Genomic DNA, 22,079 nt, shown 5'->3' with positions numbered 1-22,079 from the left:
CTTCTCCCCTAAAGGAGAGATATCTATACCAAATGATTGTAGCGCCCCAAACATCTCTAATGCCCAGGTGAGAATTGCTCTCTCCAAGGCAAAGAACACAGCATCCATGGGACCTGATGGTGTCCCCGGCTGTGTGCTCCATGAACTCAATGAGGAATTAAACCCACAGTTAGGACAGCTGTTTAATCTTAGTCTCACCTCCGGATATGTACCCAGGGAGTGGCGCACAGCGACTGTGGTCCCACTCCACAAAGGCGGTGCCTCCACTGACCCTGGAAATTACCGTCCCATTAGCTTGACAAGCCTTATCTGCAAAGCCATGGAGAGGATCATAATGGATCTCATAAATAAAGACATAGGGAACTTGCAGACTTTGGATCCAACCCAGTTTGGCTTTGTCAAAGGCAGATCATGCCTTCTAAACTTGGTTGACTTTTTCGAAACAGTCACCAAGGCCATTGGCGAGGGAAGGCAGTCCATACAGCCTACCTAGACCTGGCGAAGGCTTTTGATACAATACCTCACTCGGGTATCATTGAAAAACTCATCAACTTAAATGTAAACCCATACATTACAAGATGGGTTGCAAACTGGCTGAGTGACAGAACCCACAGGGTCAGAGTTGCTGGCGCCATGTCAGACTCAAAGCCTGTCACAAGTGGTGTCCCACAGGGCTCAGTCCTGGGCCCACTCTTGTTTGGCATCTACTTTTCTGAAGTACAAGCAAACACAGGAGGGTTATGGCTGACAAAGTTTGCAGATGACTGCAAACTGGGGGGCCGTAGTTGAAAACACATCCGACACAGATATCCTTCAGAAGGGTCTCACAGAAACAGATAACTGGTGCCAGAGCCATGGCCTAAAGTTAAATGCCAAGAAATGCATAGTCATACCCTTCGGGAAAAATAAGGTTACCCCTAGCTACCATATAGGTGGCAATCCCTGAACACAGAAGAAGTTATTAGGGACCTGGGAACCCAGGTTGACAGTAGCCTTTCATTCGACACTCATATTGCTAAAGTAGTTAGGAAGACCTTCTACATTGCCCACCTTATCATGAAGGGATTCACATCTAGATCAAGGGAAGTCATAGTCTCCCTATACTCATCACTCATCAGACCAATGATCGAGTACAATGCCCCATTCGAATGTATCTGACCCGACACTTGCAGCAGCTGGAGAGGCCACAAAGTTCCTCACCAAAAGGATAAAGGGTCTCAAAATCTGTCTTATGCTGCCCGACTGAAAGAACTCCAGTTATATTCAGTTGCTTACCACTTGCTCAGAGGTGACCTATGCCTGACATACAAGGCCATGTCAAACCCAGATTTGATGAACATGCTTCATCTCAAAAAATCTAGATCCCTCAGAGCCACAAGGGCGGGAGACTTAAACCTCAACACGGTTATTAATAGGACATGCTGGAGGGATAGATTCATCACCCAAAGACTCCCTATGCTGTGGAACAAAATCCCGGTTTATGTGAGGCAGAGCACCTCACTGGCCTTGTTCAAGAGGAATCTTGACCAATGGATGGGAGATCGCAGATACACCCCAGGGGTTACCTCAGTGTCACTGCTCGACAGAGGCACAGCAAAATAATGGGCATAGTTTCTCCAAACTAAAGAGGTGGCGTAAGCCACAAAACTATGGGTTAGGCTTATAAATGCCCTCAGGCAGATAGCCTAGTATGAACCTATGAACCTATGAACTCTGCAGGCTATGCTCCTTTCTATCCGGTATTAGTAGGTGGAATTACTGTAATGTGTTTCTGCTAGGCTTTTGGTACAGACTGCATGAAATTCTGAGTGATAGGATTGAGACAAAGTGCACAATTGGATATAGTTGATACAGAAAAGTTTGGTTAGCCTATCAACAGAGTTACTTTGTGATTTTCCAAACTATAGCAAATAGGGCTAATCTTTCTTTATAACTTAATTCAATAAAGCGTGTTATGTTAGCATGTGAGACTTTATTAGGCTGTGGAAATGGAAACCTTTCTTGGTAGCTAGTTTCAGTTTTTCTGTGTAGCATTTCTGATGCACAATATCTGGCTAAACTTTGTACTACAATGCATCCTGTCCTCCAAACTGATCTGAAGACTTAACCTCCATAAAATGCCAGCAACAACAATAGGTGAAAAAGCTTAATTTTAGCATTAAATGAGTATGATTGTTTGAATCACGATGCACAGAGGCACAACACTTTGCTCACCTCTTGAGATACTTACATATTTACATTAATATTTCATTATTTTTTAATAAAACAATTTAACATCCTTTGACATTTTACCAATTGGCTTTTTAAAGCGTAGGGATATTTTTCTTATTATAATATATCAGGCATCATTCCCCTGTCCTGAACAAATGTGTTTCATTTCTAGTAATTAAACTTATTATGAGCCTTAATGCTGCTGCCCAAAAGGGTTCAGATATGTCTGATTAACTTAATGGTGTTCCTATAAATGTCTGTACCTCTCAACCAACAGAAACTAAAAACAGAAACAAACGCTCTTGAAAATTAAGAATATCCAGCTAAATTTCTGGATACCTAATTTACATAACATTTGAATACCAAATAGCAAACATCTCTTCAAGGTTCCAGCAGGAATGTGGGATACTTCTCAGAAACATGTTTAAAAACAGAATGACAAAAATGAAGGAAAAATGTAAGCATATTATTAAGGAGACAGTGTAAGATCTCTAGACTTTAACTGTTTTTTGAAGTTCTGCCACACAGGGTCATTTATGTTTGCTTCAGAAAAAGTGAGATATAATGTTTGCTCTCTTTCTTGAAATTATGCAAGAATTGGGCAGGAATAAACAAACTTCTTCAACCAGGACAAACCTCTACTCCAAACCCTTCAGTGTCTAATCATAAATCCCCAGGGGACATTGCAAATTCCTTCAATAGTTTCTTCACAGAGACTAGCCAATCCCTACCTAGACAACTAACTCCTAATTGCTCTAACTCAGACGCTGCTATACCTAGAACCCGACTCTCCTTTAGCATTCAACTTGTTTATACATCACTTATTCGAGCCCTAATTAAGAAATTAAAACCAACCACTCTTTCTGCTGATCACCATAGCATACCCCATCTCCATCTAAATCAATAGAACTAGATCCAAAGCTACCATCCCCTCAATCTGGAAAATATCTCATGTAATACCACTCCCTAAAGGAGGTAGCTCCATTGAACTGTCAAACTTCAGACTCATAGCTATTCTGTTACCCCTGGCTAAAATTATTGAGAAATGTGTCCAAAAACAAATTCTGCACTACCTTATTCAGAACAAGCTGTAGGCCAATTCTCAGAATGGCTTTAGCCTGTACCACAGTACCACCTCAGCCCTCCTATATTTCTCAAATGCCATAAACCAAAACTGAAATAACAGCAAACTATCTTCAGCCCTCTTCCTCAATCTCGCCAAGGCCTTCGATATGGTTAACCACCAACTGCTCATCCATACTCTGAAGGCAATCGCCTTAAATAGCCATGCTCTCCAATTATTTCAAGCTTACCTAAATGGTAGACAACAGGCCGTCCTATGGCAGGACACACTATCAACCCATCTACCCATCAACCTAGCTATCCCTAGGGCTCTACACTAGGAACCCTTCTTTTCTCTGACTTTATCAATGATCTTCACACTGTCATCCCAAATGCAACCTGCACTCAATATGTGGATGGCTCCACTTTGATTTGTTCAGCCTCCTATCCATGAAATTAACTGACATTAACAAAATACTTCCAACACAGTTGGAAATTGTCTCTCTAATCATTGGCTGATCTTAAACCCTAATAAAACAGAGCTGCTTCCTTTCTCTCTCACTTGTTCATAGGTTTATAGGCTGGTACTAGGCTATTGGCCCTAGGGCCTATACAAGCCTAGCCATAACAATTCCCTTGCTATTTCTTCCCACAATATTTACTTCCCTGGACGCCTGTCTAGCAGGGCAACTGATGTGATCCCTGGGGTGAATTTCCTATCTCCCATCCAATCGTCAAGTTTCATTTTGAAGAGGGCCAAAGAGGTGCTCTGCTTGACATGTATGGGCAGTCTTGTAGGTCTTCCTCACTTTCCTTTACCATTAAATCTAATAATGGTACCATTATTTCCCCCGATGCCCAAACCAAACTCTTAGGTGTAATAGTAGACAATAATCTCAAATTTGATATGCATGTCAATCACACTATTAAAACCAAAACACTTGGTTCCCTTTATAAGATTAAACCTTTCCTTACCCCACTTGCTAGGACTGCTACTGCCCATTCCTGTCTACTCTCTACTCTCTTCTATGCCTCCCCTTTAATCACCAACCTGAACAAATCTGCTCTTACCAAACTCTATAGCTGTTTTAACCACATTACTAGATTTGCAACTGGCATGGCATGTAGGACACACCACTGTTATAACCTAAATCTGCTAGGGTGGCTAGAAATGCCTAGCCTACTCCAATACAACTAGCTCATAGTGGCCCATAAAGTTCCCAACCATCCTGAAAATACACCTACACTTAAAAACATCATCAGCCCCTATAGTAATCTGAGGCCACTTTGCTCATCTGATATACTGCTGGTTCAAACATTCAAAACCAACAACTCCGCTGAGAACTCCCTGTCTGTCAACTCTTTTAGCAAAACTTGGAACTCACTTCCAGCAGATCTTACTCTAGAATCCTCTCTAACTCAATTCAAAAAAAGTCTCAAGCAATATTTTAAAACACACTGGCTATGTCCCTGTCCTAATTCTGACTAGCTCCTTCTGTATAATTTAAGTACTATGTCATAATTGTTTTAGTTTACATACTTATGAAATTTAAAAAAAAAAGAGATTGTATAACTTGCTTGTTCTATTAGAGTCTGTAAACTGTGTGTAATATGTAATTATTTTGTGACTTTACTGTATTATGTTTTCCCTTCGAGCTTTTCTCCCAGGCCTCCACTGAAAATGGACATGTAAGCAGTCGGACTATCTTGGTCAACAAATGTAAAATAAAATAAATTGTTGTGACTGGTGTGTTGGTCATGTACTGTGGGTTTCTATGTACTGCACTGGTTCAAAAAATCATGTGACATGAGGTGTATTGAGAAACTTATGTGAAGGAATAAATCAAGCCTGAAAATAGGGACATAACTCCAAAAATAAGGATATCCTAACTTAGCCAAAATATAGGAATGTTCTTCAAAAACAGAACAGTTGAAAGGTCTGAAAAACATATTCTGCTATTTTGCTTGCTACTGTCATTGACTTGATTCATATAATTCAGGGAAAAGCTGAAACAGTGTCATTATGAGTAGACTGTTTCTGAGAACATTTAAACACATTTTGAATTTTTTTATTTGACGTAATGATTAAGATGGGAAAGAAAAAGGTATAACAAATTGAAAAGAAATGTTGAACATCGGTAACCATAGGATGAATTATTTTTGAAACTGCTATTTGATAAAGCCATATAGTGTTTTCAACCCCAAAGAACACTATATACATTGTGACTAAGGACACTACAGTTTTAGCTGCTCTGATCTCCACATCACTCTTCTGGTTAGAGTTTCTAATATCATATACTTGTTTCCTGTGTTGAAACAAAACCAGTAAAATATAGACACTAGCTATAGTCATAAGACCTACCACAATGAGATCACGGACGAAAAAGAGAAAGCCATAAACATAATAGAAAACAATAGTTGGAATAATTGAGGAACAATATCCATAATTAAATATCAGTTCTGGGTTGGTATAATTTGTTTGATGACCTGAAAATGTAAGTAATTCTATTTCCATTATCACATACAACAACCACAGAAAAAAGGTGACTGGAAAAGTATACTTTGGAACATTTTGTTTTATATGAGCCCATTTTGAAGAAGGTGGAAGTAGTGTTACACACTGAACACAGCTGAGAACACATGTTAAACAGAACGCCATCCCTCTTGATATCCTGGATAGATAAACTACAATTTTGCAGCCGGCATCATCATTTAATCTTGTTCCAAACAACATAAACATTGCTGCTGGAAGACCTCTGGTAGAAGCTAATATTGTATTCGCAAATGACAAATTCCATAAGATTAGTTCAACTGGCAGCAGCTTATCACTAGAGCAAGATCTCCAAGAGAGCGATCCAATGATGGCCAAGTTTCCAGGAACTCCAACAATCGCTACTAGCAAAAACAGAAGTCCTTTAAAGACTGCATAAACTTCCATTATATTTTATTTCTATTTCTACAAGAAAATGAAAATAATTTCTCAGAAATATTGACATTAATGCACTTTTTGCATAACATTAAGTTATTAGCATGAAATTATTTAAAATCACATGATATATTTCTGTCATTGGCTATGCATGCAACATTTATTAACATAAAACCAAATCAAAGTGTTAAACAATAATGTAGAACTCTAAATCCTAAATGTTCTCTTCTTACTCAAGATTTACGTGGTATAATGATATGCAACTTTGGTTATTTGGTCGTCTTTGTACATGGCAGAAATAATCGTGGCATACAACCAGCGTTTGAATAAAAGAGAAACTTGAATGGGAGCAAAATCAAAAGGAAACCCTGTAATTGTTCACAGTAGAGGGGGGAAAACTGTTAAAATATATTGCAGAAGCATGGACAGTAATTCATCTGTGAACAAAGTTAATCTTATGGCCAAATGCAGCCATTGCAAATATTGTAAGTTCATTTTAGTTAGAGTGTTGTGGCTACAGGCTGTAAGATCATTGAGTGTCCACGTCATTGTATGAGTGAAATAATTTGTGTGGTATATTTAGCGGGTCTATGTCAGAACAACGAAAAATCATAAAATCGAACGCTCACATGAGCGAATAATCAGGATCTCTAAATCGCTATTGTGGAGGCTGTGCCCCAACACCCCCCGCTAAATATATATTCCTACTCTGAGATCACACTACAGTGAGGGAAGGGCAAATATTCCGATCTTCACTGTACTGCGATCCAAAAAACGAAATATCGAATTCCTGATTTTTTGCTCATATGAGCACTTGATATTTTAATTTCTCATCGTTCAAAAGTAGACCCTATTTAGCTTCCTGCCTCTCGTGTAACAGTTTTTATGCTGGGAAAACAGAAAGACAATTAAGATCTAGGATTTATGAACATCAATATGATATCAGGAAATGCAATAACAAAAATGTTTTATACAAACATTCTACTAATTGTCTCATTTTTTATACTTGAAATGGTTGAGACTAGCCCAAGAGGTGGTTCATGGGGGACTAAACTGGAACAAAATGAACTGGTATGGCAACTATGTTTAAATACCATTTGTGTTTCTATTGCAAGTGTATTGAAACTTAGATCAGCTAAATTGTGAAGCTATGCAGTGTTTCATATTAGTTTAACATTTTTAATCATTTTTATACTCTATTAATTCATTCATTTGTGTTTAACAGTGTTTTATTCAAATGATTTTGTTTTATTCAAATGATTTTGTTAATAGCTATTAATTCTTAGGGTCACATGACAGCTTTTATAGGTCAGTGGATTTTATGTTTATACACAGTGATGAATTCACATGTAAGTTGTGGTGATGAAAGCACTTAACCATATTAAATCCTTTTTTCTGCAGTTCCTGGTTGTCCTGTGGATGAGCTGTTCTTCCTCTATGTGGTTGCTAAACTTTAATGGGACACAAAAAGGCAAAACAGCAAAATGGATGTTAAAAGCTTAATTTATAATCACAGACAATCTTGGATCTAGTCAATTGTGTCTGTGTATTATGGCACACATGAGTTCTTAAAGTCACAATACTATTTCACATATCCACGGTATAGACAAATAGCGAGCAGTATACATTAACTTAATGTCTTCTTTCTAAGAAATTAATTCTGTCTAAAGCTACACAATATTATTGCATTGCACTACCAATAATATTCCTAAATTCTTATTGGCTATCCAAGTGCTCTAAAATGATCATACATACTAGACAAGAAAATGTTTGTGAAATAGCAACAATTGGAGTAAATTTTACTTTTACATCAAACTCAATCTAAACTTTTTTATACAAAGAAAAAATAAATGAGTCATTTACCTGTTTGCATTATTTGACTGCACTTTCAGTATCTTACTGGAGTATGGAATTCATGTCCACTTCAAGCTGTACAAACAAAATGGGTATCTGTGGAAGAAAAAGAGTTCGACAAACAATTTAAATGGTTAGAACTGTGTCCATTGCCTATTTGCAGAGCACTCTGGGCAGAAATTTGTATTCTCACATTATGGAATAATAGCACAAATACTGACTGTACCCATTGTAGATTGAGGACTTCCACCCTTGTCTCAGCCTGTTGGTTATGGCAAAGCCTTACTGCAAACAGCACCACTATGAATGACTAAGGATCTCATTACTCTTGGCTCAAACACTTGGGAATACCTCTCAGAAACTTAGAATTTACCTTGAAGATTATCTGCAACTGTTTTATATGACTTTGGTTGACTGTGCGGCTATCTTTGGTTTGCGCCATGTATGACCTAAATTCATATTTTTTTCCATTAGAACATCAGCTGGCTTCCAGGTGTTCTTCTTTTCTAACTTAAGGCATTCGGATTGTCTTGCCTGTAGGACAGTTGAAGATTGGGGATACTATTCTCCATCAAAGGATCTCTTGAAAGAGGATTGGTCTGTTATATCATTCTACATTGTTAACACATATTGAATAGTCTTTGGTTCAAGTTTGGAGTCCGTAACTTGTGTGTTGCTAGTTATTTATCTGAAAAGATTTAGCTGTGAAGGACTTACTGTGACATGGAAAACTCTCTCAGGATCTGTCTTGCTCTAGTGTTTTAACAGTTTGGATTGTCGTCTCATTGGCTCCAACTGATTGTGGATAATAAAGAATTCACATAGTATGAATGAAACCATAGTCATCAGCAAAATAGTGGAATTCGGATAACACAATCTATGTACTACTCTCTGTTGTCAGTTTAATTAACATTCCGTAGATCTGCTGGACACTCTCGGCTGATATGTGCATTATACCTATGCTACAGACCAGTGCTACTAAGTAGCATTTATCATCAAATGAACACAAGTCAGGTGCTATATTATGCCAAATACCCTAAGGTGAGGGTATCTTTTTTGAATTCACTTTAATATGTCAGTATGTTGTGACAAGGGTAGTATGATACCATCTTTGTTCTGTAGCAAACTATCATGTTTGAAGATATGTCTCTGTCCAATGGGTTGTCCATCTAGCTCAGATATAGCTGATGACTGCTTTCAGTTTATGTCTGTTGGATATTCTTGGTAGCTAGTTTCAATTCTTCTAGTCTTTTAGTGGTCACTCATTGAGTTGTCATAATCCTCTTCAATATCTGACTGCATCTAGCTATGTATATGATATCTAATCAACACATCAGTCAAATGTATCTGTCTTTTAGGCATATGAATTGATCTGGTATTGAAATACCCCTGTATCATTAGTAACCTTTGATACATAATGGTATCTTCCACTTTTTGTGCCATTTGTACATGTATTTATACTTGGTACTTTTCTCTCCTGGCCTCTGCTAAAAAGGGGCAACTTGTACCAAGATGGACAATCCCAGCAAACAAATGCTAACAAACAAATAAATTAAACTGCAGAACTAGTAGCTTGTGTGTTTTTCTGGAGCTGGTACTCTCTAGCCATGTAGGTGTCTGGAAAATGTTTCACACGACAATGCATTTCCAAAGCACTCCTTCTCTATCTGTTAATATTTCTATTAAGCACCGGTTATCATTCTAGAGCAAGAAGTTACAGGATGTATAAATGGTTAGTAGTTTTCAACCTCCAGTCTTTTGTTTTTAGTTAAGTAAAGCTCTACAATGTATGTCTGGCAGACAGCAGAGTTCATCTGTCATGCAATCTAGGTTGACACAATTTTGAAAGGGGTGAGAAGATGTGGAAGTTCATAATTTGCATGTAAAGGACACAAAACGAAAAATACAAAAGAAAGAAGTAAATATCTGGAAATTATTCAAGAAAAACTCAAAAATAAAACAGTAGATACTAAGAGGTGTTAGGTACTAAGATATGTTTGCTTATTGGTGTACATTTACATACACATTTGTATGTGTGTGGATTTGTGTATATAAGCATGACATTCAATTGAAAAATTATAACTACTAGGTCTAGCAGGATGGGTCTATATTAGAAGAGCAAATGTTTAGGTGATCGAACACCTAAACATTGATCTTCTAATACCAAAAGCAAAAAATGGTGAACGGCCAATTTAACACAGGGAAAGATTTCCCTTGGCTGTTCGCTGGATTTTGCCATTTTGTGTACTGTAGAGCGATCTCGGAATTGGTATATTTCGTTACGGCGGGTGTGGGGGGTCGGGGTGAAACCCCCACTTACTTTGGATGTAAAGTTATTTTTTGTTTTAGTGGCCAATGGATGTGTTTTTCTGGGACGTTCAACATTTTTAGGTTCGATATTAAAAGATCGATGTTAAGGTGTTAGATCACCTGAACAATCGATCTTCTGATATAGACCCTAGCAGGATAACTGTTATATAAACAGCATATGGCTATGTGCATATCTGCTCTTTTGTTGCAATAAAATAAATATAACAAAGTATATAACAAATATAATACAATCTTCAGCAAAGATAGTAGGAGAGATACTTTTCAACAGTAAAAAAGAGATTGCACATATGTGCCTCCCAATGTTATCCTTGGATTAACAAACAAAAGTGTGGGAAGATACTGCTTCATAAATTAATGATGAAGCTGTAAGGTTAAATGTTCCTAAGCAACAAAACAAACAAATGTTTCTGCATTTTCTGTGTGTTTCTATCAAAAAAACAAAAAAATAATCCTTGTTTTCCTGCCTCTCCTCGACTAGTTTAGACCAGTTTACAGGCATTGCTGTATTCTGGGCTGTGGTGTAGTTCCTGTGTTGTCCCTTACCTTACTTGGATAGAAGGAAGTTTCTTTGCTCACCAGTGGGAGTGGGGAGCCTTGAGCAGTCTACCTTTAGGAAATGACCTCAGCACAAGAAGCTGTAGTAATTGGTTGTTTTGGACCATTTCTAGCTCTTTTGTAGTTCCCTGTTTAAAATCCACCACTGGGCATTTTTTTCTGGCTATACTGCTCAGACAAGCTCCTCGTGGTCCTGCAGAGTGGTCTTAGCTACAGAGAACTCAGAAAAGCGACTACTTTCTGGATTTAAGTATCTTTGCTTTTTTCACTTGGAATAGCTTCTGTAGCTTACCCTGAACTAGCTTGAACTGTTTTTAACTGTTTGCTGCATTATTTTAAGATCTGCACTTAAAGTTACTTTTAGTCGAATTTGATTGAAAGTTTGTTTGTTTGTTTGTTTAATTTAACTGTTGAGGCTGCCCACTAAAGTGTGCTAGCCTGTGTAACTGATTTATCACTGTTTCTGCATTTTCTGTGTGTTTCTATAACAAAAACAAAAAAATAATCCTTGTTTTCCCACCTCTCCTCGACTAGTTTAGACCAGTTTACAGGCATTGCTGTATTCTGGGCTGTGGTGTAGTTCCTGTGTTGTCCATTACCTTACTTGGATAGAAGGAAGTTTCTTTGCTCACCAGTGGGAGTGGGGAGCCTTGAGCAGCCTACCTGTCCCTGTAGGAAGTGACCTCAGCACAAGAAGCAGTAGTAATTGGTTGTTTTGGACCATTTCTAGCTCTTTTGTAGTTCCCTGTTTAAAATCCGCCTCTGGGCGTTTTTTTTCTGGCTATACTGCTCAGACAAGCTCCTTGTGGTCCTGCAGAGTGGCCTTAGCTACAGAGAACTCAGAAAAGCGACTACTTTCTGGATTTACGTATCTTTGCTTTTTTTCACTTGGAATAGCTTCTGTAGCTTACCCTGAACTAGCTTGAACTGTTTTTTTAACTGTTTGCTGCATTATTTTAAGATCTGCACTTAAAGTTACTTTTTAGTCGAATTTGATCGAAAGTTTGTTTGTTTGTTTGTTTAATTTAACTGTTGAGACTGCCCACTAAAGTGTGCTAGCCTGTGTAACTGATTTATCACTGTTTCTGCATTTTCTTTGTGTTTCTATCTAAAAACAAAAAAAACAACAAAAATCCTTGTTTTCCTGCCTCTGCTCGACTAGTTTAGACCAGTTTACAGGCATTGCTGTATTCTGGGCTGTGGTGTAGTTCCTGTGTTGTCCATTACCTTACTTGGATAGAAGGAAGTTTCTTTGCTCACCAGTGGGAGTGGGGAGCCTTGAGTAGCCTACCTGTCCCTGTGAGAAGTGACCTCAGCACAAGAGCTGTAGTAATTGGTTGTTTTGGACCATTTCTAGCTCTTTTGAACTTCCCTGTTTAAAATCCGCATTTGCACGGCTTTGTGCAGTTGTGCACATAGCACAGCGCCAGTTAAACAAGGTTAAACTTCTTCTGGCTCCGCCAAGTCTGCTCTTCAAATTTTCCCTTAAGGAAGCTCTACTCTTAGTATAATCAGACTACTCACTATATTATAAGCCTAACACTTGTTCTCAATACTTCTCTACTAAGTAAGCACTCTCGTACTAAGTAAAGCACTACATCTACCTACCACCCCTGTGAATATCCACTTCCCTTAAAGGTACAGCACTCCCTTATACTGTTCTAGCATGTCGAGTGGTAGATTACTGGCGTCCTCTCCAGTTCAGCTGGTCAATCTGGGTATCTTGAGACAATGCTACAATTGTCTCATGTACACAGACAACCCTCTCCTCCTCCCAACAAACATAAATACATGTGAGAGATGCAACTATATAGCCAAACTGGAGGCTGAACTCTCTCAACTCAGGGCTGGCATGACCAGACAGGAGGAGATGGCAACCACACAAACAACAATCCCAGTCCCACATAGACCTACCACAACTGCAAACCAAACACATAAAAACACAAAGACATACTCGGAGGCTCTAATAAAAAACTTACCAAAACAACAGAGGCTCCCAAAGCAGGTATCCAAAAATCCACCACCTCAAAACAAAACACATGCAACACATACTTCAATAAATCAGTGTGTCAACCAATCACAGCCCTTAAGGCCAAACACCATGCCTGATACACTTGTAATAGGTGACTCTATAGTCAGACACACTGATGTCCCGCTGACCAGGCTGAACAAGGAGAGGGTGACTGTGAGCTGTCTATCAGGAGCTAGGATCCACCACATAACACACTCACTCAAGTCACTCAAAAGCAAGTACAAATATGACTCCGTCATTGTCCATGCTGGCGTGAATGACCTGAGACGTACCTCCCTGGACTACATGAAAAGAGACATAGAGGAGCTCTCCGATTATGTAGCCCAGGCTGGTATGACCCTGACCCTGAGCAGCATCTTGCCCTCACCAAGAATGATACCACAATACAAAGACAAGATGATCAGCTTTAATAACTTGCTCAAGTACTGGTGTCATTCTAAGGGGATCCAATGTCTGTCTGCCTGGGATGACATGTTGGACAAGCCACGCTGCTTCACAAGGGATGGCTTACACCTGTCGCCACTGGGCTTCCGGATATTGGCTAAGGCTCTTGCCACTCCCATAGTGCCTTTTTTAGGCAAGGCTCAAAAGACAAACCCACCTCCTTAGAAAACAAAAATGGAAAAAAACTAAGGGTAATGCTGCTCAACGCCAGAAGTCTAAACCTCAAGATGCAGGCACTCGATGCACTCCTCAGCATGGAGAACATCGACGTCTGTGCAGTAACTGAAACCTGGTTCAAGGCTCCTGAGAGCACCCCAGCACTACCAGGCTATACCTCGTATCATGCTTTTCGGCCCCAAAACCCGGGCCGAACCACAAAGGGAGGGGGAGTGTCAATATTCATCAAGGACACCCACACCTCCAGGTTAGTAGCAACACATGAAGCATCAGAGACCATACAGGTGCAACTAACCATAGGCAAAACTGCTATACAACTGGTAGCATGTTACAGACCGCCCTCCCAATCTCAGGAACCCCACTCAGCCTTCCTGAAGACATTGGAGGATATGAATGTATCACAAAATACCATCATACTGGGAGACTTCAATACCCAAACATAGATTGGGTACATTATTCTAGACCTAACACCCTAGCCAAAAGGTTCCTGGAATTCATAAATTCAAATGCACTGGAACAACTAGTCACCTCTCCCACTAGGGGAGATAATATACTAAACCTGATCATCACAAACATGGGGACAAAATGCTCCACACCGGAAGTATACCCCTCACTAGTGAGATCTGACCACAAACTAATCACCCTGGATATACATATCCCACCTCCACCCCCAGCACAAAAGACCACAGTGAAAAACTTCTCAAAAGCAGACTTCACTCTTCTTAAGACTGAGATGGTATCTTTTAAGCCCACTGTGCCAGTGGATAGCACATCCCACAATGCCGAATCCTTCACAAATGCTTTCTATGGACATCTCCAAGAATGCATGGATCATGCAATCCCAAATAAATCCAATTCCCTCTCCACCAAAGGCAAGCGTCCTGTCTGGTGGACCTCAGCCATTAACAAATTGTATAAAAAGGAAGGAAGCTACTGCACGTCAGAGCAAAATCCCATGAAGGGAAGACATCTCTGATCAACATTAGCAGAAAACTACGTTCTCTCATAAAACATCCAAGGCCAACTTTGAGAGAAAAATCGCTAAGGACACTAAAGATAACCACAAAGCCTTCTTCAGCTATGTTAGAAACCTGGGCGGAAACCCTCAGATATGCTCAGAGTTAGTTCACAACAAAAAATACACTGAACCCACAGATATTGCCAACATTCTGGCTGACAGGTTCAGTGCAAATTTCTCCCCTCCCTCACCCCCAAAAGAAGAAATACTTATCCCAGCTGAATGTAATCTCCTGTCATCTCAGATGTCCATGTGAGAACCGCCTAAACAAAGCTAAAAACACAGCATCAATGGGACCTGACGGTATCCCGGGTTGCGTGTTACGTGAACTCCAAGAGGAGCTAAACCCACACATAAAAATGCTATTTAACCTTAGCCTTACTTCAGGATATGTACCTGAACAGTGGCGTACAGCAACAGTGGTCCCACTCCACAAAGGGGGTACCTCTACAGACCCTAGAAACTACCGCCCCATAAGCTTAACCAGCCTGGTCTGCAAAGCTATGGAAAGAATCATTATGGAACTCATAAACAGAGACATAGGGGACCTACAGACACTTGACCCCACCCAGTTTGGCTTTGTAAAGGGCAGATCCTGCCTTTTGAACCCGGTTGACTTTTGAAACAGTCACTAGAGCCATTGATGAGGGCAAAGCAGTCCATACAACCTACCTGGACTTGGCTAAGGCCTTCAACACAATACCCTACTCAGGCATCATAGATAAGCTCAACAGCTTAAACATAAACCCTTATGTCACTAGATGGGTTGCAAACTGGCTAAAGGACAGAACCCATAAAGTTAAAATCGCTGGAGCAATGTCAGACTCAAAGCCAGTCACAAGTGGTGTCCCACAGGGATCTGTCCTGGGACCCCTCTTGTTCGGCATTTATTTCTCAGATGTTAAAGCAAACATGGGAGGGTTGTGGCTGACAAAGTTCGCAGATGACTGCAAACTAGGCGCCATAGTCGATACACCAGCAGACACATACATCCTACAAAAAAGCCTCACAGAAACGGACAACTGGTGCCGGAGTCACGGCCTTAAACTAAATGCCAAAAAATGTATAGTCATCCCCTTTGGGAAAAACAAAGTACCCACAAATTATCACATAGACAGCAACCCACTGAGTACAGAAAAAGTAATCAGAGACCTAGGGACCCAAGTCGACAGCGACCTCTCATTTGACACCCACGTTGCCAAAGTGGTTAGAAAAACATGCTACCTTGCACACCTCATCATGAAGGGATTCACATCCAGATCCAGGGATGTCATTGTACCCCTATACTCTTCCCTCATCAGACCCATGATTGAGTACAATGCCCCATTTGGTATGTACCTCTCCCGGCATTTGCAACAGCTGGAGAGACCACAAAAGTACCTCACCAAGAGGATCAAGGGTCTCCAACATATGTCTTATTCTGCCAGACTAAAGAAACTTCAGCTCTATTCAGTAGCATACAGCCTGCTCAGAGGTGATCTCTGCCTGATGTAGAAGGCCATGTCCAATCAGGATCTGATGGACATGCTCCACCTCAAAAAATCCAAGTCCATCAGGACCACGAGAGCTAAAGACTTAAACCTCGGCACAAGTATGAATAGGACATGCTGGAGGGATAGATTCATAACCCAGAGGCTTCCCATGCTTTGGAACAAGATCCCAGTTCGTATTAGGCAGAGCCCTCATTGACTCTCTTCAAGAGAAATCTTGATGAGTGGATGGGAGATCGTAAGTTTAGCCCAGGGTCACATCTGTGTCACTGCTAGACAGGGCACAGTAAACTAATTCTATTATATAAGGGGACCTTCATTGTGTCATTACTAGACAGAGGCACAGTATTCTAATTTTATTCTGTACATTTTTGTACCATTTCATGGGGTGGCAAAAGCCACATCACTATGGCTAGGCTTACAAATGCCCCAGGGCAGATAGCCTAGTACTATACTATGAAACTATGAAACTATGAAATAAATTAGCACAATGGCTGTGCACTAAATAAATGCTTAACACATACTGGCTATGAGACATTTATTTATTTTATTTAACATTCATTTACCGGGAATGCCTGACTGAGCCTGAAAGGCCCGTTTTCAGTGGAGGCTTGAGGAGGAAAAGCTCCAACTTACATTTTTAATAACAGTGTTAACATAGAACAAAAATATTTTAAAAACAGTGTTGACATAGAGCAAACATATAAAACAAGTGGTTACATAATCAGCAGCAAATACATGTTGAAGTGAACAGAAAAAAAATATATAAAACAAGAGGTTACAAAGACATATTGAACTGATATGGTGTAAAAGAAAGAAATGTAGGGGAAAACTATACAAGAGGTTATAGAATAATTATCAATACATATTGAATTGAGAAGATGCTACCACGGTGCTACAAATAATGCAGAAGGATTGTTAAGTCTAACATATTACATATTGCAATAGATGGTCCTTGAAAGCAAAACACTTTAAAAAAAAAAGTATGTATTTCTGCCTGGGGGATGGAATGATACCCTCACCAGAATTAGGCAGACATTTTTAGAAAAAAAAAATATTACTGTATATTTGCCTGGGGATGGGATGATATCTTCACCAGAACTGAGCAATTACAGTAAAAAGAAACAGTTAAATATGCTGGAGGTAAGGTTGAAAGGAGAGGAGAAGAAAAGAAAAAAAATGAACAAGTAAGCAAGCTTTAGAGAGGACAGATAGAGGATAACTAAAGGACTAGAGCAAAACAAAATGAAGGGCTCATCCTGGTGTAGAGCAGGAGCAAAGACAGTTAGTAGACAAACTAGCTTTGAGAAGACTTTTGAATTTGAATGAGTTAGATGTGCCAAGAATGGGTTGGGCAATTGATTTCAAATTTTGGAGATGTGGTTTGAAAATAAGGCATCTTCATTGCTATTATTAACTTTAGTGACTTCTAGAAGAAGTTTGTTGAATGAATGGAGTGTTCTGTTGTTAGTGTAGGGTTTTACTAAGTTTTTAAGGGATGGACATTTTGTCTGGCTGGCAGATGATAGAATGACAGATTCTGAGTTGGCTGAGGTGTAATAGGTTAAAGAGTTCCAACCAGCCTAGTTTGTGAAGTGCTGAGCAATGATATGCTCTGTTTGGAAGGGTGGAGACAAACCTGGCTATGTTATTGAAGCAGGCTTCCAGTTTATTTAGATTTGATTTAAGTTTGTCATACATGGGGAGGCATATAACAGTGTGGATAGTAGATGGGTTTGGGCAATGGCAGTTTTGGTGGTGTCGGTAAGGAATGGTTTGGCTCTGTAGAGTGACTTGAGTTTTATGAGGACCTTTTGATTGTTGTGCAGGTCATAACTGAGGGATTTGTCAATAGTAACACTTAGCAGTTTGGTATGGTCAACTGGCTCAATTTTGGTGTTGTTATTAGAATAAATGGTGAAAGGGATGGGTAGTTGACCTTATACCTAATAAAGATGCCTACTAGCATGAGTATATTTACTAGGTGACATGGTAGATGTCTTACAATGTAAATTTCCTTTGTATGGTTGGCTTAAGAAATCTACTTCTCATTGGAAAAATATCATTGGAAGTGTTGCATTAAGTGACTATGGTGACAGTGATAATCTTTTACAAATCAGCAAAATAATATATATATATATATATATATATATATATATATATATATATATATATATATATATATATACATATATAGATATAGTTATAGATAGATAGATAGTATGAATTCTGGAATCTCCAGAGATAGCTTCTCATTTTTGAAGATAATTCTCCTAATGCTCATATGACTGCACAAGGTATTATTGTTATGGATGCTCTAGAGGGATACAACACAAAGTGACTACAAAGGAGACAGTGTTAACTGTATCCCCTATAAATTCTGTTAATGTTTCTTCCAATGTAATATTAAACTCCCCAGAGCTGGTTATTATGAATTTTTCTGATGTTTGTATTTCTGATAAACTAAAAAGTTTTCTGTGTGAGGGACTCAAAGTTTGTTCCTTCGAGAAAATAACATTATTCTGGATGCATTTAATTTCTGTAGAGAAATACATTTAAGATATTTTTATAAACAGCAACAGCAATGAATATGTGTGGATTTAAATGAAACTATAATGAATGAATGCAATTCTGACTCATTGGAAGACCATGTTATAAAACTGTATGAGTCTGACAATCCAAATAAAGAATCTGATGAGGGTCTCTTTTCTGAAACTAGGTATGTTAAAATTCCTGTGCAATTTTTGTCAGAGAAGAGCTTGTTTGTGTCCCCAAATTGTCTAATACAATTACTTTCTATGAACAAACAGTGTTAAATAAAATGAAAACAGTATTGGTTGAATTCATAAAGAAAATGACAACTTGTAATGTGGATTGCTTGCAAGCAAGCTTTGAAATGTTTTTGGTAAACAATAAATAGTATTGTTTGATGAGCTGTTAAGAGAAGCAACATTGTCAATATAAGCAAGTAGAAATGCATTAATTCATGGTATATGCTATTAAAAACAGAAGCTTATAAGCAAAGCTTATGTTACTTATTTAACATTTGTTTACCAGGAAAGTCTGACTAGGGCAGAACCTGTATTAAGTGGAGGCCCAGTGAGAAAGGCTCCAGATGCATGTCTTTGGGCTTTGCACTTTGGACAAAGGTGAATGTTTTATACAGACAATAGATTAATAAGGACTCATTTAAAGAATTTATTTAGAAATCATCTTGCTGATCCTTATTTTTATTCATTATCAAAATTGATAAGGATGTGATTGACCCTACAGGACAACCAGTGGTGTCAACCATGCACAGTGTAACTTTCAAACTGGATATCTTCTTGGATGAGTTACTGAAATTCTATATAACCTTACAGCAATCATTCATTATACAAGTTACCCATTTTCTGTCCTAAGTAAAACCATGTTGGAGGAACATTACTATTGAGTAGTTTAGGATGTTAAGTCCTTGCATACATATATTAAATATCAATTTGAAATTGATGCAGTTAGTAAGTAACTACATGATGCACTAAGAACCAACTTTATAATCAATTTGTAATAGCTCTGTTAAAGCTTTTCACTTTTTGATCCATTTTTTCTAATTATAAACATGTTATTATGGGTACACCCAATTATGCTAATAAATTTATGATTTATTTTGTGCAACTTTTGCGTGTGTGTGTATGTGTGTGTGTGTGTGTGTGTGTGTGTGTGTGTGTGTGTGTGTGTGTGTGTGTGTGTGTGTGTATCTCTCTTTATATATATATATAAATATATATATATATATATATACATATATATATATATATATATATATACACACACACACACACACACACACACACACACACACACACACATAAAGAGGTAGTGATAATAAAAAGCAATAGTTTAGCTAGTGCTAGTATGTCAATAAGTCTCATCAACCTAGAAAGATAGATAGATAGATAGCTAGCTAGATAGATAGATAGACAGACAGATAGATAGATAGATAGATAGATAGATAGATAGATAGATAGATAGATAGATAGATAGACAGATAGATACAGATATATGGATTTACAACATATTATCAAGTTTTTGAAAACTTGAAATTCATATGGTAGTGATCACATGATAAAGTTTCCAAAAACTTGAATTAAAAAAAAATCTACCCCATCTAAATTATATGTACCACCTCTGAGATTGTACTACAGTGGGGAAAGGGCAAATTCCCCATTGAAGCACTTCTATGTAGATGCCTATACTGTGGTGATTGGGAAATTTACCATTTTAACCTCTGAAGTGCAATCTTGGAGTTGGTATATATAATCTGAACAAGGTGTGAGGAGTGCAGAGGAGCTTGCTCCCTGCAAAAATTTAGATTTGTTTTTTATTTTTAAATTCACTTTTTCTGAAACTTGATCATATGGTCTTGACCATATGAATGTTGACCATATGAATGTCAAGTTTCCAAACACTCGATAATATGATATAAATCCAGATATCTATAGCTATATCGATATCTGTATTTATAGATATATATCTATCTATATGTATATTTGTATATATACAGATATAGATATATATAGTTCTCTCCCTCTCTCTCTCTCTCTCTCTCTATATATATATATATAGATAGATATATGCTGTAGTAAATTGTATAATGGTATAATATAGTTCTTATCTCAATGGAAGTATGTCTGAGTTTGAGGCCTTTTACAAATGCGTTATACAGAATAGTTCGGGTTTGAGTTTTAATAAAGTGACCCATAAATGACACACTTTTCTTGGATATTAATATGTTTGGAGAGGACTGCCAAAACATATACAGAAGAATGCATTTAAAAGATATGGCAGTAAATATGATGCTAGAATCAGGTGCATTATACCTATGCTACAGACCAGTGCTACTAAGTAGCATTTATCATCAAATGAACACAAGTCAGGTGCTATATTATGCCAAATACCCTAAGGTGAGGGTATCTTTTTTGAATTCACTTTAATATGTCAGTATGTTGTGACAAGGGTAGTATGATACCATCTTTGTTCTGTAGCAAACTATCATGTTTGAAGATATGTCTCTGTCCAATGGGTTGTCCATCTAGCTCAGATATAGCTGATGACTGCTTTCAGTTTATGTCTGTTGGATATTCTTGGTAGCTAGTTTCAATTCTTCTAGTCTTTTAGTGGTCACTCATTGAGTTGTCATAATCCTCTTCAATATCTGACTGCATCTAGCTATGTATATGATATCTAATCAACACATCAGTCAAATGTATCTGTCTTTTAGGCATATGAATTGATCTGGTATTGAAATACCCCTGTATCATTAGTAACCTTTGATACTTAATGGTATCTTCCACTTTTTGTGCCATTTGTACATGTATTTATACTTGGTACTTTTCTCTCCTGGCCTCTGCTAAAAAGGGGCAACTTGTACCAAGATGTACAATCCCAGCAAACAAATGCTAACAAACAAATAAATTAAACTGCAGAACTAGTAGCTTGTGTGTTTGTCTGGAGCTGGTACTCTCTAGCCATGTAGGTGTCTGGAAAATGTTTCACACGACAATGCATTTCCAAAGCACTCCTTCTCTATCTGTTAATATTTCTATTAAGCACCGGTTATCATTCTAGAGCAAGAAGTTACAGGATGTATAAATGGTTAGTAGTTTTCAACCTCCAGTCTTTTGTTTTTAGTTAAGTAAAGCTCTACAATGTATGTCTGGCAGACAGCAGAGTTAATCTGTCATGCAATCTAGGTTGACACAATTTTGAAAGGGGTGAGAAGATGTGGAAGTTCATAATTTGCATGTAAAGGACACAAAACGAAAAATACAAAAGAAAGAAGTAAATATCTGGAAATTATTCAAGAAAAACTCAAAAATAAAACAGTAGATACTAAGAGGTGTTAGGTACTAAGATATGTTTGCTTATTGGTGTACATTTACATACACATTTGTATGTGTGTGGATTTGTGTATATAAGCATGACATTCAATTGAAAAAT

At 38.2% G+C, this 22,079-nt stretch overlaps 1 protein-coding gene across 1 annotated transcript; it reads right to left on the bottom strand.

The window, feature by feature from the left end:
- Positions 1 to 5,269: 5,269 nt before the first annotated feature.
- LOC122806009 (olfactory receptor class A-like protein 1) lies at positions 5,270 to 6,211 on the bottom strand. Its single transcript, XM_044076251.1, has one exon. The coding sequence runs from the start codon at positions 6,209 to 6,211 to the stop codon at positions 5,270 to 5,272; it is 942 nt and encodes a 313-aa protein (XP_043932186.1).
- Positions 6,212 to 22,079: the final 15,868 nt, after the last annotated feature.

This window comes from Protopterus annectens, chromosome 7.part0 (assembly GCF_019279795.1).
Source record: "Protopterus annectens isolate FY-2018-M chromosome 7.part0, PAN1.0, whole genome shotgun sequence".
NCBI lineage: Eukaryota > Metazoa > Chordata > Ceratodontiformes > Protopteridae > Protopterus > Protopterus annectens.
The sequence above is the reverse complement of the archived record's forward strand: the minus strand, read 5'-3'. Positions and strand labels throughout refer to the sequence as shown.